The sequence below is a fragment of the Ranitomeya variabilis genome, chromosome 1 (assembly GCF_051348905.1).
Source record: "Ranitomeya variabilis isolate aRanVar5 chromosome 1, aRanVar5.hap1, whole genome shotgun sequence".
NCBI classification, from domain to species: domain Eukaryota; kingdom Metazoa; phylum Chordata; class Amphibia; order Anura; family Dendrobatidae; genus Ranitomeya; species Ranitomeya variabilis.
In genome coordinates this window covers 762,003,970-762,021,159 of record NC_135232.1, presented here as the reverse complement: position 1 = coordinate 762,021,159, position 17,190 = coordinate 762,003,970, and the positions used below count along the sequence as shown (strand labels likewise).

Sequence of the window (17,190 nt, the reverse complement as noted above, 5' to 3'; positions counted from 1 at the left end):
TCCAGTAAATGCACCTGGAGTAGGTTCAATGATATCCGTGCTGACACAAATATCTAGTGAAAGTGACATTTTTCAGAAATGTGCCCCAAATATTGTCTTCTGGCCCCAGCCAGGAATTGTGGGGTAAAGTCAGGGAATTATCTCGGAAACATGAACCTTTTCTAAAAGCGTTACATACAGCTATATATATCCAGCAATATATCCTACTGCTATAAGGTAGAGTCAGTGTAGGATGCTAATCATTAAAGCAGAATAAGCTCCCGCTCCTAATGTGAATATGCCCAGCAGCACCACATTACAGCACATACACTACTTATTGCTGCCTGTTCCTTCTTGTCCTCCCTCCTGTCCTCTCTCCGTCACCTCCTCCTCCCTCTGCTCTTCTCCTCCCATCTCTAGAGTGCTGTGTCCCAGCTGAGCTCCTCCAATGGGCGAGCTCTAGTGTTTGGTGGCTGGATGCTCGTCCTTTGCCTGTGATTTGGGACACTGCTAGAGGATATCTTGGCTGGAAATGATCAGGACATGGAGGTGCCAGGTAATGATCATCCAGAGAGATCGCACTATGTTATCGAAGATCCAGGATCTGGGAGACTGTACAATAGAGGGAATCTACTTGGGAAGGTAAGTGTCCGCAATCAATTAGATAAAGGTGCATTTACCACCATACGTAGAATGGGGATGGATTATATACTTGCTAGAAATGGTTATTGGGAAAGACTTTATGTATCTTCTTTGTGCACAGACCTTCCCTATGTAAAATCGTAAAATATCCTGTGTCGGTAACATGGATATATTACATTCCTGGGAGGGCCTGAAGGGTTAAGGTGCCATAAGGTGACAGGTTGCCATAAAATGTTAATTACAGTTTTGGAAGAGTGGCTCAGCTGACAATCAGGTTCTGGAAGGATGTTAATGGCTGGAATGAGATGCCTGTGTGGTGCGTCACTTGGCTAATGTCAGCTATGAATTGGCATGTGTCATTAATGACTACTAATGTTATTTTATGTCTTCTCAGGGTGCTTTCGGCAGGTGCTACAAATGCACAGATGTGTCCAGCAGACAAGTCTATGCAGTGAAGATGATCTCCCACACTAGAAAAATTGTGATACAGCAAAGAGGAGGGGTGAGGACTAATGTTTGCAGGCATTAACTACTTCACGCCCATTGAGATTGCAGAAACCTTCTGCCATTTCGTCCCGTCATTGACACTCTGCATTGTACATGATGAGCCCACACTGTACATTTTTTACTGCTAGCTATATATAAAAGTGCAGTAAGAGTATCTCCCGCAGCAACGCACATGCCGCCTGCTCCTTGTCTGCTCATCCGTGCTTTTGTCTGCTCATCATGGCCCTTTCTTTGGATTATATTTTTCAGGTTGAAAAAGAGATAGAACTCCACAGCCAACTGAAACATAGAAACATTGTGAGATTTTACCATAATTTCCAAGACCAAAAGTACATGTACTTGGTGATGGAGTACTGCAGACACAAGGTTTGCTAGCAACCATTTATTAGTAAGGGGTGCTGGGTGATATCATGTTTGTATATGAGGAAAACTATTAATATAGCTCATAGGAATGTATTAAGTTTTATTTAAATCACTATTTCCTATGAAAAAAAATCCTGCTACAGTTCTGATTGGCTATTAGATCAAATCAAAGAGTTAATAGGCCACTGAGTGAAACATTGTGTGGGTCGCTGTATTTTTGGAAAAACAGTTTTGGGATAGTGTCCATGAAATAGCACCATGCTTTCCTAGCCTTACAGTGCCGAAATAATACTGCCATACAGTGTTCAGTAATAAATAATGCCAGTGCCAGTAATGTTTTCCCTATGTCCTCACAGCAGCACAATAACGAGGCCATAGAGCTTTACTTTGGCCAGATAGCAAAATCCATAAATTCTCAACCCTCCTAACATATGTAGACTTGTCAAGGTATAACATTTTAAGGCAGGTATGGGAAAAATGCTTCACAATAAGAATGCTTTCCAAAATAGAAGTGTTCATTTTTTTTTACAATTAAAATGCAAGTGAATTTGCAAAAGTGCCCTTGCACACAGCTTTTGAAAAGAACTCAGCAGGGAGGTTGCTCCAAACATATTGGAGAACTAACCACAGATCTTCTGTCTCTTCATGGAATCCCACAAATAGTCAAATATGACATCAGGACTTTGTGGGGGCCATATCATCGCTTCCAGGACTCCTCGTTCTATTTTATGCTGAAAAAAGTTCTTAAAGGGAATCTGTCACCAGGCTTTCCTACGTCATCTGAGAGCAACCGGATGTAGGAAAGGAGACCCTAAATCCAACAATGTATGACTTAAGGTACCGTTACACTAAACGACTTACCAACGATCACGACCAGCGATACGACCTGCCCGTGATCGTTGGTAAGTCGTTGTGTGGTCGCTGGGAAGCTGTCACACAGACAGCTCTCTCCAGCTACCAACGATCAGGGGAACGACTTCGGCATCGTTGAAACTGTCTTCAACGATGCCGAAGTCCCCGGGTAACCAGGGTAAACAACGGGTTACTAAGTGCAGGGCCGCGCTTAGTAACCCGATATTTACCCTGGTTACCATTGTAAAAGTTAAAAAAAAAACACTACATACTCACATTCCGATGTCTGTCACGTCCCCTGCCGTCAGCTTCCCGCACTGACTGTGTCAGTGCCAGCCGTAAAGCAGAGCACAGCGGTGACGTCACCGCTGTGCTCTGCTTTACGGCCGGCGCTGACAGTCAGTGCGGGAAGCTGACGGCGGGGGACGTGACAGACATCGGAATGTGAGTATGTACTTTTTTTTTTTTTACTTTTACAATGGTAACCAGTGTAAATATCGGGTTACTAAGCGCGGCCCTGCGCTTAGTAACCCGATATTTACCCTGGTTACAAGTGAACACATCGCTGGATCGGAGTCACACACGCCGATCCAGCGATGACAGCGGGTGATCAGCGACCAAAAAAAGGTTCTGATCATTCCCTACGACCAACGATCTCCCAGCAGGGGCCTGATCGTTGGTCGCTGTCACACATAACGAGATCGTTAGCGGGATCGTTGCTACGTCACCAAAAGCGTGACGTTGCAACATATCGTTAACAAAATCGTTATGTGTGAAGGTACCTTTAGATCACTGGGTGCAGCCATTCTCACAGAGTTCTCAGATGTAGCATGAAGCAGAGCTGAGAAAGCTTCCCTCGCCCCCACCAGGCTCCATATTTACATTGTCTATTGAGAGTAAGCTGCTTATCACAAGAGAGGTAGTGGTTGGACGAGTGCATGCGTGCAGAACCGTATTTGCCACTAGGCACCAGAGGTCCCACTAGAGTCCCACAAGTTTTGACCGGGAGTATGCATATCGCATACCGTAATTGACAACTGTTCCCGGCGCAGACACCGGCGAATCCTAGCAGCGCACATTGCTATGTGCTGGGAGGATTCATAAGTCTGCAGTCTCACAGCGTGACGGCAGACTTATCATTCTAGACCGGACAACCCTTTTAAGCTATACTGTATATGAGTTTTGTAGGGGCTACTTCCACTATATAAATGTTTATGCTGTTTAATTGGCATTTTGTGGGTGACAGACTCCCTTTTGAGCAATCGGTAGGGATTTCAGGACCCACACCCCCACCAATGTGCTCAGAATTAATGGACCTAAAACATATGATATCTCCCAAAAGTTAAGGTATTTTTTAAATGTTTAATAGTGCTACTGCCTGCACCACATCAGTACTGTGATTCCTGCATGGTCTGTACTCTGATGATGGCTAATAATAACAACTCCTAGTATATCCTTACCATTATTAAAGACATACTGGGAGCTGCAATTTCATGTGATACAATTGTATATTGGGCTGACCTGATATTGCAATTGAACGCTGTACTAAACTTGGTGATGTAGTCATGTACTGATGGTGGTTCTGGTGATGCAGTCATGTACAGACGGTGGTTCTGGTCATGTAGCTGTGTATCAACAGTGGTTCTGGTGATGTAGCCATGTACTGACGGTGATTCTGGTGATGTAGTTGTGTAGGGATGGTGGTTCTGTTGATGTAGTCTTGTACCAACTGTAGTTCTGGTGTTGTAGTCATGTACTTTTGGTGGTTCTGGTTTTGTAGTTGAGAACTATTGTTGGTTCTTGTGATGCGATCGTGTACAAACTGTGGTTCTGGCGATGTAGTCATGTAGATGTAGCAATATTTAATTTATTTGACGTAATAGTAGATCAATGTAGGATCAGTGTGCCAGACTAAAAATATAGCCACCTGAATGAGGCTATATACAGTGGGAAAAATAATTATTTGATACACTATCAATTTTGCAACTTGTCCCAGCTACAAAGAATGGAGAGGTCTGTAATTTTTATCATAGGTACACTTCACCTGTGAGAGACAAAATCCAGAAAATCACATTACATGATTTTTACTTAATTAATTTGCATTTTATTGCATGAAATATGTATTTGATACAATAGAAAAACTAAATTTAATATTTGGTACAGAATTCTTTGTTTGCAATTACAGAGGTCAGACATTTCTTGTAGCTCGTGACTACTTTTTGACACACTGCAGCAGGGATTTTGACCCACTCCTCCATACAGATCTTCACCAGATCTTTCAGGTTTCAGGGCTGTCACTGGTCAGCATTGCGTTTTAGCTCCCTCCAAAGATTTTCTTTTGGGTTCAGGTCTGGAGACTGGCTAGACCACTCCAGGACCTTGAAATGCTTTGTACGGAGCCACTCCTTAGTTGCAGTGACTATGTATTTCAGGTCATTGTCATGCTGGAAGACCCAGCCACGACCCATCTTCAATGCTCTTACTGAGGGAAGCAGGTTGTTGGCCAAAATCTTGCTATAAATGACACCATCCATCCTCCCTTCAATATGGTGCAATCATCCTGTCACCTTTGCAGCAAAGGACACCCAAATTATGATGTTTTCCCATCATGCTTCACAGTTGGGATGGTGTTCTTGGGGTTATACTCATCCTTATTTTTCCTCCAAGCACGGTGAGTGAAGTTTATACCAAGAAGTTCTATTTTGGTCTCATCTGACCACATGACCTTCTCCCATGCCTCTTCTGGATCATCCACATGGTCATTGTTGAACTTTAAACAGGCCTGGACATGTGCTGGCGTGAGCAGGGGGACCTTCCTTGCCCTGCAGGATTTCAATCCATGAAGGCATAGTGTGTCACTAACAGTAATGTTTGAGACTGTGTCCCAGCTCTCTTCAGGTCATTGACCAGGTCCTCCTTTGTAGTTCTGGGCTGATTCCAGACCTTTCTCAGAATCATCCTTACTCCACGAGGTGAGATTTTGCATGGAGCCCCAGACCGAGGAAGATTGACAGTCATCTTGTGTTTCTTCCATTATCTAATAATTGTGCCAACAGTTGCTGCCTTCTCACCAAGCTGCTTTCCTATTGTCTTGTAGCCCATCTCAGCCTTCTGCAGGTCTAAAATTTTGTCCCTGATGTCAGCTCTTTGGTCTTGGTTATGGTGTAGAGATTGGAATGTGATTGAGTGTGTGGACAGGTGTCTTCTATACAGGTAGTGTGTTCAAACAGATGCAATTAATACAGGTAATGAGAGCAGAGTAGGAGGGCTTCTTGAAGAAAAACAAACAAGTCTGTAGAACCAGAATTTTTGCTGGTTGGTAGGTGATCAAATACTTCATCAAAATGCAATTTAATTAATTAAAAATTATACAATGTGAAGTTCTGCCTTTTATTTTTAGATTCTGTCTCACAGTTGAAGTGTACCTACGATAAAAATTACAGACCTCTCCATTCCTTTTAGGTGGGAAAACGGCAGTGTATCAAATACTTATTTTCCCCACTGTATATCAGCTGAATAAGTATTTAACTAAAGCCCCCATATGCTTTAAACAGCTGTCCCATCATTCATCTGGCAGCTATCTCACCGGACTCTCCCATACACAGGAGCACTCATTTTATTGAGTGCTCTTGTGTTTTATGTAAAAGAATGGCTGCTAGATATCTCTTATGTGATATCTAGCAAAGATAAAGCGTGCTTATCTTTTAGAGAACAAAAGGATCGTCAGTCCAAAATCAGACATGTTGGATCCTTATCTCTCTGACAATCATTAGACTGTCGGCCGAACCTGTCAGGAACGGTTTCTCACAAAAACAGTCTATTTGGTTTATTTACTCAGCATAAACCGCATAACATAAAGTCCATTTCATTACATACACGAACATGTCATGACTATCAGTCTGTTCGTGTAGCAGATAAACCTCTCTGCCATTTCTTACAACTCCATTGTCTGAGGTTAGCTTCCAGGAGCTCCGCTCCACACGCTGACTGCTTGTCAGTCCTGGCTTTCAGGGTACCTCCCTTACTAGGATCACTGTCCCGTATGATAACTTGCTCCGCAATGTCCCACCCGACAGTTCCAAACCCTTAGAAGGACGGTAGCTTCCTCAACACAGTTAGCCTTCTCAGGCTCTGCAGGTACATGGTTTCACCATGTGCTATTCAGGAAGTCTCCACTCACAGGAGCTTCTAACACAGACCATCTAGGTACATGGTCTCACCGTGTGCTCTTCAAGAAGTCTCCACTCACAGGACCTTCCAACACAGACCATGTGACCACACCACAGTGTGGGCGTGACAAAGTACAGTAGATTCACTAGACCACTGATGGTGCAGTGGCGGCTGTATACCCGATACTCAAAAGACAGGAGAGTGGATCTCATAAACCAAAAGATATTTATTAACAAGGTTAAAGGTTAACCAAAAAGGGAAAAGGTGTCAGAGGGAAGGAACCTCTGGATCACGACACTGTACCACGTAGTGGAGCCCCGGACAAGGTGTACCCCTATACAGGAATTCCCCCATCACAACACCAGGTTGCCTGAAAGCCGCGAATCCAGGACCAGAGGACGACTCGTATTGACAGACTAGAAACACTGTGGAATAATTGGCTCTGCTGGTGGAGAGAATCCCGGAAGGTCCATGAAATCTCAGAAGGGTTGATCCTGCCGGTAGCAGTATCTGGAGGGTTCCGTGAGGAGAGGCTAAGTCAACTTGGAGTGGGAACCGGAGAGACCAGAGGGATCCAGGATAGGAATCGCCAGAAGAGGACTCTGTGAAAATAGAGATGTAAGTATAGTGCAGAGCACAGCAGAGCGTGGCCTGAAGCTGAGGCAACAATCCCAGAGAATGAACATGTTGCCCAGGCACCTCCCTTAAGGGGAGGATGCTTTTTATGCACAGAAAATCATAGCACAGACAGCTCTAGTAGAGAACAGGTGTCCTGCTGTTTTAAGTATGTGCAGGAAGCGGGGCGCGGCTCCTAAGAGCATTCCCAGGAGACCTGCCAAGAGGATGCAGGTTCTTAGCAGAGAAAGGAGCTGCTGATCATCTGGAGCCATGGACAGGGGGAGTAAGGCTATGTGATAGGTGCCGGTCTCCCTGCGCAGCGGAGACCAGGCCTGCGGCTGAGGGCATGACACACAGTCACATTTTATTGCATGAGACACTCCCCTTGATGGGAGGTAGGTGGTTGGCCAGAACCACCCAGTTCTCCGGCCAACCCTGTAAAACCCAGCCCCTTATAAGCTAAACAAAGCTCGTGGAACTATAGGTCCCAGAGCAACATTTCATGCTTACAGCGAAGAGGACCTCCTCCTCTGTGACACATACTGGCCATTCACAACAATGCTGGTCACTGTCTTTGATACCCTGTCCCTCTGTTCAAACTTGCGGGGTTGAACGCTTGACATAAACCAGGGGCCCCGGGACCGGGCTCCCATGTCACCTTGCCCAACAAATCGAGAGGGCCTTCTCAGTCGGTTTTGGGGTCAGTCCCCAAAACATAGTCCATCACTGTCACTAAATTCCTGTCTGTGAACAATGCATTGTCATACTTTGTTGCCTCACGTTTCAGAGTCATAACCTTGTTATGTCTTCCCCGCCCCAGAGGTCAGTATGTGGGTAGAAATTCCCTTGCACCTCTAACTACTGTCTGGCCTTGGGCTTCAGCCCTTGAGTCATTGTCTGTCCATGTCACAGACCCCTTTTAGTCACCACATCTCTCAAGTATGCATCTTTACCAGACCTATCTCTCCATGACCACCTCCAACGGTTGGTGCTGTCATGAGACTCACTTATAGTCGAGCCTACTGTCTGGTCTGAGTCTGACCCATCTAGTATGCTACAGGGTCTCCCGCCTAGGTCACTCAATACTGAGCTAACAGAGGAGTCAGTAATTTGAAATCTTCTATTCTTTAGGGAACCCCTTCGTTTCTCCAGTCTGGTTGAAAATGGTCACCATCTTCTTTCTATTTCCTTCAGCTGTTTGTTAACATGCAGTCTGTGAAGTCTTAGCTGCTCTATCTCCCTTAGGTATGCCACCCGATATTCAAGGAGCATTCGGATATGCCTAAGGCTTTCCATTGACCCAACAATGATGAATGGAACCATCCCATCTTCACCAGCTACCTGGGTTTCGTCACCAGCCAGAGTCATCACTCTCGCCACATTGGATTTATTCACGATTTCCTGCATCACTTTTCCAAGTCTCCCAATGACTTTCCTCAACAGATTTCTGGGGACTTGAATGATGTCTTCCACAAAGCCCAGCCAGCCTTGAGCTTTCCTCGCATGCTGCAGACGTCGAGTGGCTTCCTTATTCCTCAATAGGATCCTCTGTTTTGTGTGGAGGCAGTGTAGGTGCATGTCACTCAGGATAGCCACCAGCTTCACTGTGACCAACTGCTGAGTCTCTAGCGCCCAGTACACCCTACATGCTTCTACAGCCTTTCTAAAAGCCTCTTGCACAGTCTCACTGGCACATGCTTCTCGCACATCTTCAGGTATCTCTATCATGCACTTGAAGAGTGAAGTCTCATTCTCTTCATAGACAGACAGCTCCTGCTTTGCCTTGGACATTTCCATCAAGTCATCTGCCATGACTGGGGTGATTGTCTTGTTCAGCTCTTAGCGCAAACTCTCCCTGAGCTTTTCACTCTTCAAGACCCCTCGCCATGATGGGCATTTGCAGCTGCGCCTCAATACCACTCTGGCACTGCCTCTGTAGGTCTGCGACCACCAACTCCTTCTCTTGTAGAAGTCCTCCTAATGCTTCTCTGAGCACATACATTTCTTCCAATATGGCCTTGTTCATGGTTTGACACGTTGAGAGGTGACCTCTGAGCTCAGAGACTTCCTTCTCCAGCTCATCCACTCTGTGCTCAGTCGTTTGTCTCAGGACCTTTTCTCATTCGAAATGCTCTTTTACTGCTGAGAGCTCGGACTCCAGTTGACGCACCTGACCCATCTGCGCGGAGTTGGCAGCTTCCACCCTCGACACCTTCAACCTCCCTTGAGGCTCTACTCGGTCACCCTTAGGTCCCTCTTTTACTGTCTGAAAGTTCAGAGAACTCCACACTCTCCAGCTCTTCAGCATCAGATTCTCTGGAGCCTTCACCATACTCAGTCCTAGCGGTTGCTACTGGCAAGGACTTGTCACCTTACTTCCTGATCTCTTCAGTGTCTGGAAGAGTACTCACATCTTGACTAAAAGCACCAGTCACTGCTTTTCTTTTATTGATATCCTCAAAGGGTGCAACTTGTTCAGCCTCTTTGCGCCCTTTATGTCTCCAACAACGGGAAGAAGACTTGCCATTTGTACCCGGGTCAATGTTACTGTACTCCTCTTCCCTTGCATTAGAGTCACTGTCTGAATGGCAGTCACCACTACTCACCCTGTCACAACAAGTCCCCACTTAAAAAGGTGTCGGACCCCTTTCCTGGAATTACCCCGTTTGCAATGGTCACACTGTTGGTCACCTCTGCTAAGTCCCAGAGTTGGTCAGACCCACACTTTCTTCCGGTCACTCCTTTGTCTGACCCGTCCATTTTGGGAGGTGTTACTGCCTTAATGTACACCACTCCAACAGTAGAGAGACTTCCATACTCCTGCTGTAGAGGAACTCCCTCCTCCCACAAGTCTGAGAACAGCCTAGTGTCTCAGCCTACTATCACTGGACAGGCTAAGTTCGGGACTATAGCGACCTCATGGCCTACAATCTCCCTGACCGTATCGAGGATCACCCAGGCCACTGAATAGTCTTTAGTGCCTCATGGATGCAGGTGACCTTGATCTTCCTTTTGGATATTACATATTTTTTGGGCACAGGACTCATTAGGGTCACCGCGCTCCCAGAATCGACCAGTCCAAATACATCCTCTGCGTTCATCTGCAGGGCACTCCCACACAGCCTCTTGCCGGGAGAGTAGTTCATATGGCAGACTAGACACACATAGTACCACTGTCCCTGGCAACAGTCCATCTGCACCACTCCTTTGGCTTTGAGATGCTCCGCCCATTTGGGCCATTATCCCCTTTTGGGACTCTGCCCCCTTTTGGGCAACTATCCCCTTTTGGGATACCACCCCTTTTGGGACTACGCCCCTTTTGGGCAACTACCCCGTTTTGGGATACCGCCCCTTTTTGGGGCTCCACCCCTTTCTGGGCAACCATCCCTGTTTGGGTCACTGCCCCCTTTTGGGACTCCACCCCTTTTAGGGACACCACCCCTCTCTGGGGTATACCCCGTGGATTCCCCCATGGCCTCTCAGGCCCCAGTTCGCACAGTACACTGTTATCTCTCTGGGCTTGCGCTGGCCCTTTAAGAGTTTGTACGACCTGGACCACTAATGTCCTTTTACGATATCTCACCAGCTCCTGCTGGCACTGCCACAGCTCCTGCTGCAGCCGCTCCACCAGGCTCTGTACCTCTCTGCACAGCTCTGCAACGTTCTGCACCTCTCTGCATGGCTCCATACTGCTCTGCCAAGCTCTGCAGGGCTCCAGACAGCTCTGCGGACCTCCGGACGTCTCTGCGGACCTCCCGACGGCTCTGCGGACTTCCGGGCAGCTATATTCAATTTCATAACCCCGCTGAGTTGCCGCCAGAAGCTTGTAATCTTCGTGGCCTCGCCAAACCACAACAATCACCTCCACACATGCTTCCTGAATCGTTGCCCGCAGTCTAGCACCATATGTGAGATAGCGCTCCCTGAGTGTGTTGCAGACACTCGCTTGGCAACGGGATTAAGGCTCACAGAAACGGTTTCTCACAAAAACAGTCTATTTGGTTTATTTACTCAGCATAAGCCGCATAACGTAAAGTCTATTTCATTACATCCACGAACATGTCATGACTACCAGTCTGTTCGTGTAGCAGTTAAACCTCTCTACCGTTTCTTACAACCCCATTGTCTGAGGTTACCTTCCAGGAGCTTCGCTCCACACGCTGACTCCTTGTCAGTCCTGGCTTTCAGGGCAACTGTCTTACTAGGATCACTGTCCCGTATGATGACTTGCTCCGCAACGTCCCACCCGACAGTTCCAAACCCTTAGAAGAACGGTAGCTTCCCCAACACATTTAGCCATCACAGGCTCTGCAGGTACATGGTCTCACCACGTGCTATTCAGGAAGTCTCCACTCACAGGACCTTCCAACACAGATCATGTGTCCACACCACAGTCTCATTATATCATTATATCATATGGTATACAGGAGGCTGTGTTGGGGCTCATGCTGTATATAAGAGGCTATGTGGGGCTCATACTGTATGTTAGAGGCTATTTGGGGCTCATGCTGTGTATGGGAGGCTATGTGGGGCTCATACTGTATGTGGAGAGGCTCTGTGGGGGCTCATACTGTATACAGGGAGGCTGTGAGGAGCTCATGCTGTATATAGAGAGGCTATTTGGGGGCTCATAGTGTATATTATGAGGCTGTGTGGGGGCTGATGCTGTATATAGGAGGCTATGTGGGGGCTCATAATGTACACCATGTTCCAAATTATTATGCAAATGATATTTTTCTCGGATTTTCCTAAATGATCGGTGCAAATGACAGTCAGTCTAATAAAAGTCATCACCCGTTAGAGTATACATCAAATTTTATTGAAGAAACCTCCCAATGATAACAGTATAATCTCCAAAATGAATAAAAACTCAAAATGCACTGTTCCAAATTATTAGGCACAGTAGAATTTCTAAATATTTGATATGTTTTAAAGAACTGAAAATGCTCATTTGTTGAATTTGCAGCATTAGGAGGTCACATTCAATGAACAAAAAAGCTATTTTACTCCAAAACATCCTAACAGGCCAAGTTACATGTTAACATAGGAATCCTTCTTTGATATCACCTTCTCAATTCTTGAACTTGTGAGTTTTTGGAGAGTTTCTGCTTGTATTTTCTATTTCTGGACCACTCACTGCACCATTTTCAGGTAATTCCATGCGTATATGGGTGCTTATGGCCATGTTGGCTTATATGGCCATCTCTGAATTTGTGGACATTGATCATTGTTATAGTGCCATGAGCCCCCTTGAATAAGAATTGTATGTATGCTGCAGTGAGGTGGACATGAGTTCTTTGGTGTACTGTGCCAGCACATAGTGCCTCATCTGTTTCCCTCTGTATCTGGTTACTTGTCCTGTATTGTAATATGTCATTTTAATGAATAATTAATAAATTTTCATGTTTTATGGGATCTTTACTGCATTCTTGGTGAAGTTATTATCTGTATCAGTCGCAGTTTCCCGAACTGATGCTTTCAGAGAAAGAGATAGATATATATCCATGCTAAATATTTTTGCACATAGATTGTGGCATTCTCATTGTGGCACGGATGATGTGTTTAACAACTCTGTTAATATTTGTATTTCTTTGTATAAAGTCAGAATAGCCTCCCAGAGCTGCTGTTTTGATGTGAACTGCCTCCCACCCTCATAGATCTTTTGCTTGATGATACTCCATAGGTTCTCTATAGGGTTGAGGTCAGGTGAAGATGGTGGCCACACCATGAGTTTATCTCCTTTTATGCCCATAGCAGCCAATGACTCAGAGGTATTCTTTGCAGCATGAGATGGTGCATTGTCATGCATGAAGATGATTTTGCTCCTGAATGCACGTTTCTGCTTTTTATACCATGGAAGAAAGTTGTCAGTCAGAAACTCTATATACTTTGCAGAGGTCATTTTCACACCTTCGGGAACCTTAAAGGGCCCTACCAGCTGTTTCCCCATGATATCGGCCCAAAGCATGAGTCCTCCACCTCCTTGCTGACGTCGCAGCCTTGTTGGGACATGGTGGCCATCCACTAACCATCCACTACTCCATCCATCTGGACCATCCAAGGTTGCTCGACACTCATCAGTAAACAAGACTGTTTGAAAATTAGTCTTCGTGTATATCTGGGCCCACTGCAACCATTTCTGCTTGTGAACTCTGTTTAGGGGTGTCAGAATAGTAGGTTTATGAACCAAAGCAAGCCTTTAAAGGATCCTACACCTTGAGGTTCGAGGGACTCCAGAGGCACCAGCAGCTTCAAATATCTGTTTGCTGGTTTGTAATGGATTTTTAGCAGCTGCTCTCTTAATCTGATGAACTTGCCTGGCAGAAACCTTCCTCATTATGCCTTTATCAGCACAAACACTTCTGTGCTCAGATTCAGCCACAAATCTCTTAACGGTACGATTATCACGCTTAAGTTTTCGGGAAATATCTAATGTTTTCATCCCTTGACCAAGGCATTGCACTATTTGATGCTTTTAGGCAGCAGAGAGATCCTTTTTCTTTCCCATGTTACTTGAAAACTGTGGCCAGCTTAATAATGTGGAACATCATTTTTAAGTCGTTTTCCTTTAATTTAAATCAACTGAAAAACTAATTATCACATGTGCTTAAGATTGATTTCAGTGATCCATTGAGCCCTGAGACACAATACCATCCATCAGTTTATTTGAAAAACAAAACAATTGTTTATGACACTTAAATCCAATTTGCATAATAATTTGTAACACGGTGTACAGTTATATGAAAAAGTTTGGGCACCCCTATTAATCTTAAGCTTAATGTTTTCTAAAAATTGTTTTTTTTTTGCAACAGCCATTTCAGTTTCATATATCTAATACCTGTTGGACACAGTAATGTTTCTGCCTTGAAATGAGGTTTATTGTACTAACAGAAAATGTGCAATCTGCATTCAAACAAAATTTGACAGGTGCATAAGTATGGGCACCCTTATCATTTTCTTGTTTTAAATACTCCTACCTACTGACTTACTAAAGCACTTTTTTTGGTTTTGTAACCTCATTGAGCTTTGAACTTCATAGCCAGGTGTATGCAATCATGAGAAAAGCTACTTAAAGTGGCCACTTGCAAGTTGTTCTCCTGTTTGAATCTCCTCTGAAGAGTGGCATCGTGGGCTCCTCAAAACAACTGTCAAATTATCTGAAAACAAAGATTATTCAACATAGTTGTTCAGGGGAAAGATACAAAAAGCTGTCTCGGAGATTTATCCTGTCAATTTCCACTGTGAGGCTGGAGCGCTAAGCTTATCACCCTCTATATGTATTGATTTTTGATTGATTTAATGTCATTGGAGGGGTTTAGAAACTATTTTTGCTCAGCCCATGTTGATTAATAATCACATATTGCTAGTATTCAGCGCTTTTTGTGATTAGTAGCCTTGTCGGTCCCTTACAACTGAGATATTGTGGTTGTGATGAATTTTGCATTATAGTTTATTTATTAAATGTGTTTAATAAAAAGATTGATTTTATATCAAGTGAATTGTGTGCTTTCTGTTTCACTGCTTATGAGAGCTATTAGTGATATGGACGGAATTTGATGATGGATCTCATCTCTGCTCTGACAGGGCAATTGTAGCAGCTCAGTCTGGAGGTGGCGGATTTACGCACAGTGGTTTTGTAGCACCCTGAAACATCTGATGTGGGACTTCCATCTCCCCAGCAAACCATAGTGGAGCCAAAGGTCGCATTGCCTGACAGGTTCTCTGGGGGGCATGACACGTTTTCTGTGTTCTGGGAGGCCTGTAAATTGTACTTCAGGTTGCATCCGGTTTTTCAGGCACAGAGGAGCAACGTGTGGGGATAGTAGTCTTGCTCATTCAGGGGGACCCGCAAGCATGGGCGTTTTCTCCCCCGTCTGACTCTCAGTCGTTTCAGATGGTGGAGGGATTTTTTCAGGCACTGGGCCTTATACAGTATATGATGATCCTGATTGCCTCCCTTAGCTGAGTCTACACTGCGCCAACTTCAGCAAGGGGACCGACCAGTTCCGGAAGTGGGCCACGGATACCAAGTGGAATGACCCCTCACCCTTTAGTCTGTTCTGTGAGGGGCTTACTTTAAGGGTGAAGGATGCCTTAGCTCTGTATGAGACTCCTGACACCCTTGAGGCAGCCATGTCTCTGGCGATCCGAGTTGATCTCTGTCTTCGCCAGAGACATAGGGAGTCACCTCTGGGTGCAGGAGGTCCAGGGCTAAGGGAGGTCAGCAATAAGCCTACTATGGAACCCATGCAGGTGGGTGTGGCATCCCACTCAGGTAAATTGTCTGTTGTCCGGTGTAAGGGGGAGTGTGCTTCTTTTGTGGTAAAAAGGGCGATTTTGTGGGCACATGTCCTTTCTGACCTCATAGTAAAAAAATGCCAGAAAAACTAAATGGCCCGAGTTGTGGGGAGGTTAGCAACCCGAGTGTACTTATCACCTATGTGGGTACGAAGCAGTATTTTCTACCAGCCATTATCCATGTGGCTGGAATTAAGGTGGACGTGTCTGTGTGGAGCGCCCCCACACCGCCGCAGGGCCGAGGGGTACCCGGAGCCGGGCCTCTGAGTCTCAGTCCTGGGGTTATCACAGTGGCTAGGCCCGGTCCGTGGCCCTGTCTGTCAGTGGGGGACGTCCGATGCAATAAGTGGGGTTAATGGTGGTGTAGCGGTGCAGGTCGCGGCAAATAACGAGGACACCAGGTTGCAGTCTCTTTACCTCTTTACTGGAGATCTCTGAGTCCTCAGTCCAGAATACGGTTCACCAGGCTGCGCAAGTCCGACCGGTCCAATGGCACCTCCAGAGTTCTCCTCACAGGTGGAAATCAGTGCCCTCCTTCTAGCGCTGTGTGTTGTAGTCCTTCCCTGCTGTGCTCACGGAAAGTACCCCACAACGGTTGTGTCTGTTTCTTAAGTTCCCTCACAACTCGATTACTTGATGTTCTTCTCGTATTCCATCCCGCCCTGTTATTCAGGTTGGAACGGCACCCGTTTGTCAGGTAGGCCTGGAGTTCTTCCGGGACCCTAGAGACGCCCCTCTCCCGCAATTGCCCCCCAAGACTTCATAGGTGATATGTGTTAGACAGCCCGCCTTAAACTGACTGCCCTGCCGCTGTTTGGAGTATGGCTTGAAGCTGTATGCTATTCCACTCCCTCGGCGTTCCGGCCACCGGTAGTGCGCCTCAGTAGGATGTTGCTCCGGTCTTACAGCATGACCCCTACTGGTATTCTCCTTTCGCTTGATCTCGTTTCTCACTCAGCACAATCTATCTCGCTTCTAGTCCTTTCTTAGGGCACCGCCGCTATGCTGAGCAGGCACGGTCCCGTTACGTTCTTTCCAATGCCAAGCCTCTGTCAGGATCCCACCCCTGACAGAGGCCCTACTGTCTCTTCCTCCACAACACCCTCTGCCACAAGGTGTTGCTTCGTTCAATCCAGTCAGCTTTCTCTACTAACTTCCTGCCTGACCCCCAGTTTACCCACTATGGTGGGGAGTGGCCTAATGAATAGAACCCTTAGCTCCCCCCGGAGGCCCTGCGGTGAAATGTATTGGTGTCTGTGATACCTGATCAGACGAACTCCTTCAGTGCCATCGAACGCACCGTGGCTCCCCATAGTGGCGGAGCCACAGTACTGCAACGACCAGGACTCTGGGGCGCTGCACTCCCCCCTGGTTAAACACAGTACTCCGGGACTGGGAAGAAAACAACAATACAAGTTAGCAAAAAGACATACAATTTTGTTGAGTGCAAAACAATAAGTATACTTGAACAGGCTTCCCTTTATGGGAGGTGAGGACACTTAAACGTTACAAACATGGTTAACATTATAAATTACAGGCTATAAGTAACTCCTGTTACCCAACCGGGTATTCTACTAAGTGCAAAATTGTTGAACAATAATTTAACATTGCCTTTAAGGACTCACACTCTAAATCCATTAAAGACCTTCCTATAATCACATTATAAGGCACTTTAACTTTTTCATTCTCCTACTTTGGATCTGCAGGACCGCCTGTCCTATCGGCACCAGACCTACTGCCTCTCCTTTCTGTTACAGGACC

General features: G+C 45.8%; 1 protein-coding gene across 1 annotated transcript in view; it reads left to right on the top strand.

Annotated features, from left to right (window-relative positions):
- The first annotated feature begins 387 nt into the window (after nucleotides 1-387).
- LOC143783201 (serine/threonine-protein kinase PLK2-like) overlaps nucleotides 388-17,190 on the top strand; it is a 114,086-nt gene continuing 97,283 nt past the window's right edge. The window contains exons 1-3 of the mRNA XM_077271624.1: nucleotides 388-621; nucleotides 1,016-1,123; nucleotides 1,378-1,494. Coding sequence (XP_077127739.1) covers nucleotides 523-621; nucleotides 1,016-1,123; nucleotides 1,378-1,494 — 324 coding nt within the window. The 5' untranslated portion in view covers nucleotides 388-522. The remainder of the gene's footprint in view (nucleotides 622-1,015; nucleotides 1,124-1,377; nucleotides 1,495-17,190) is intronic.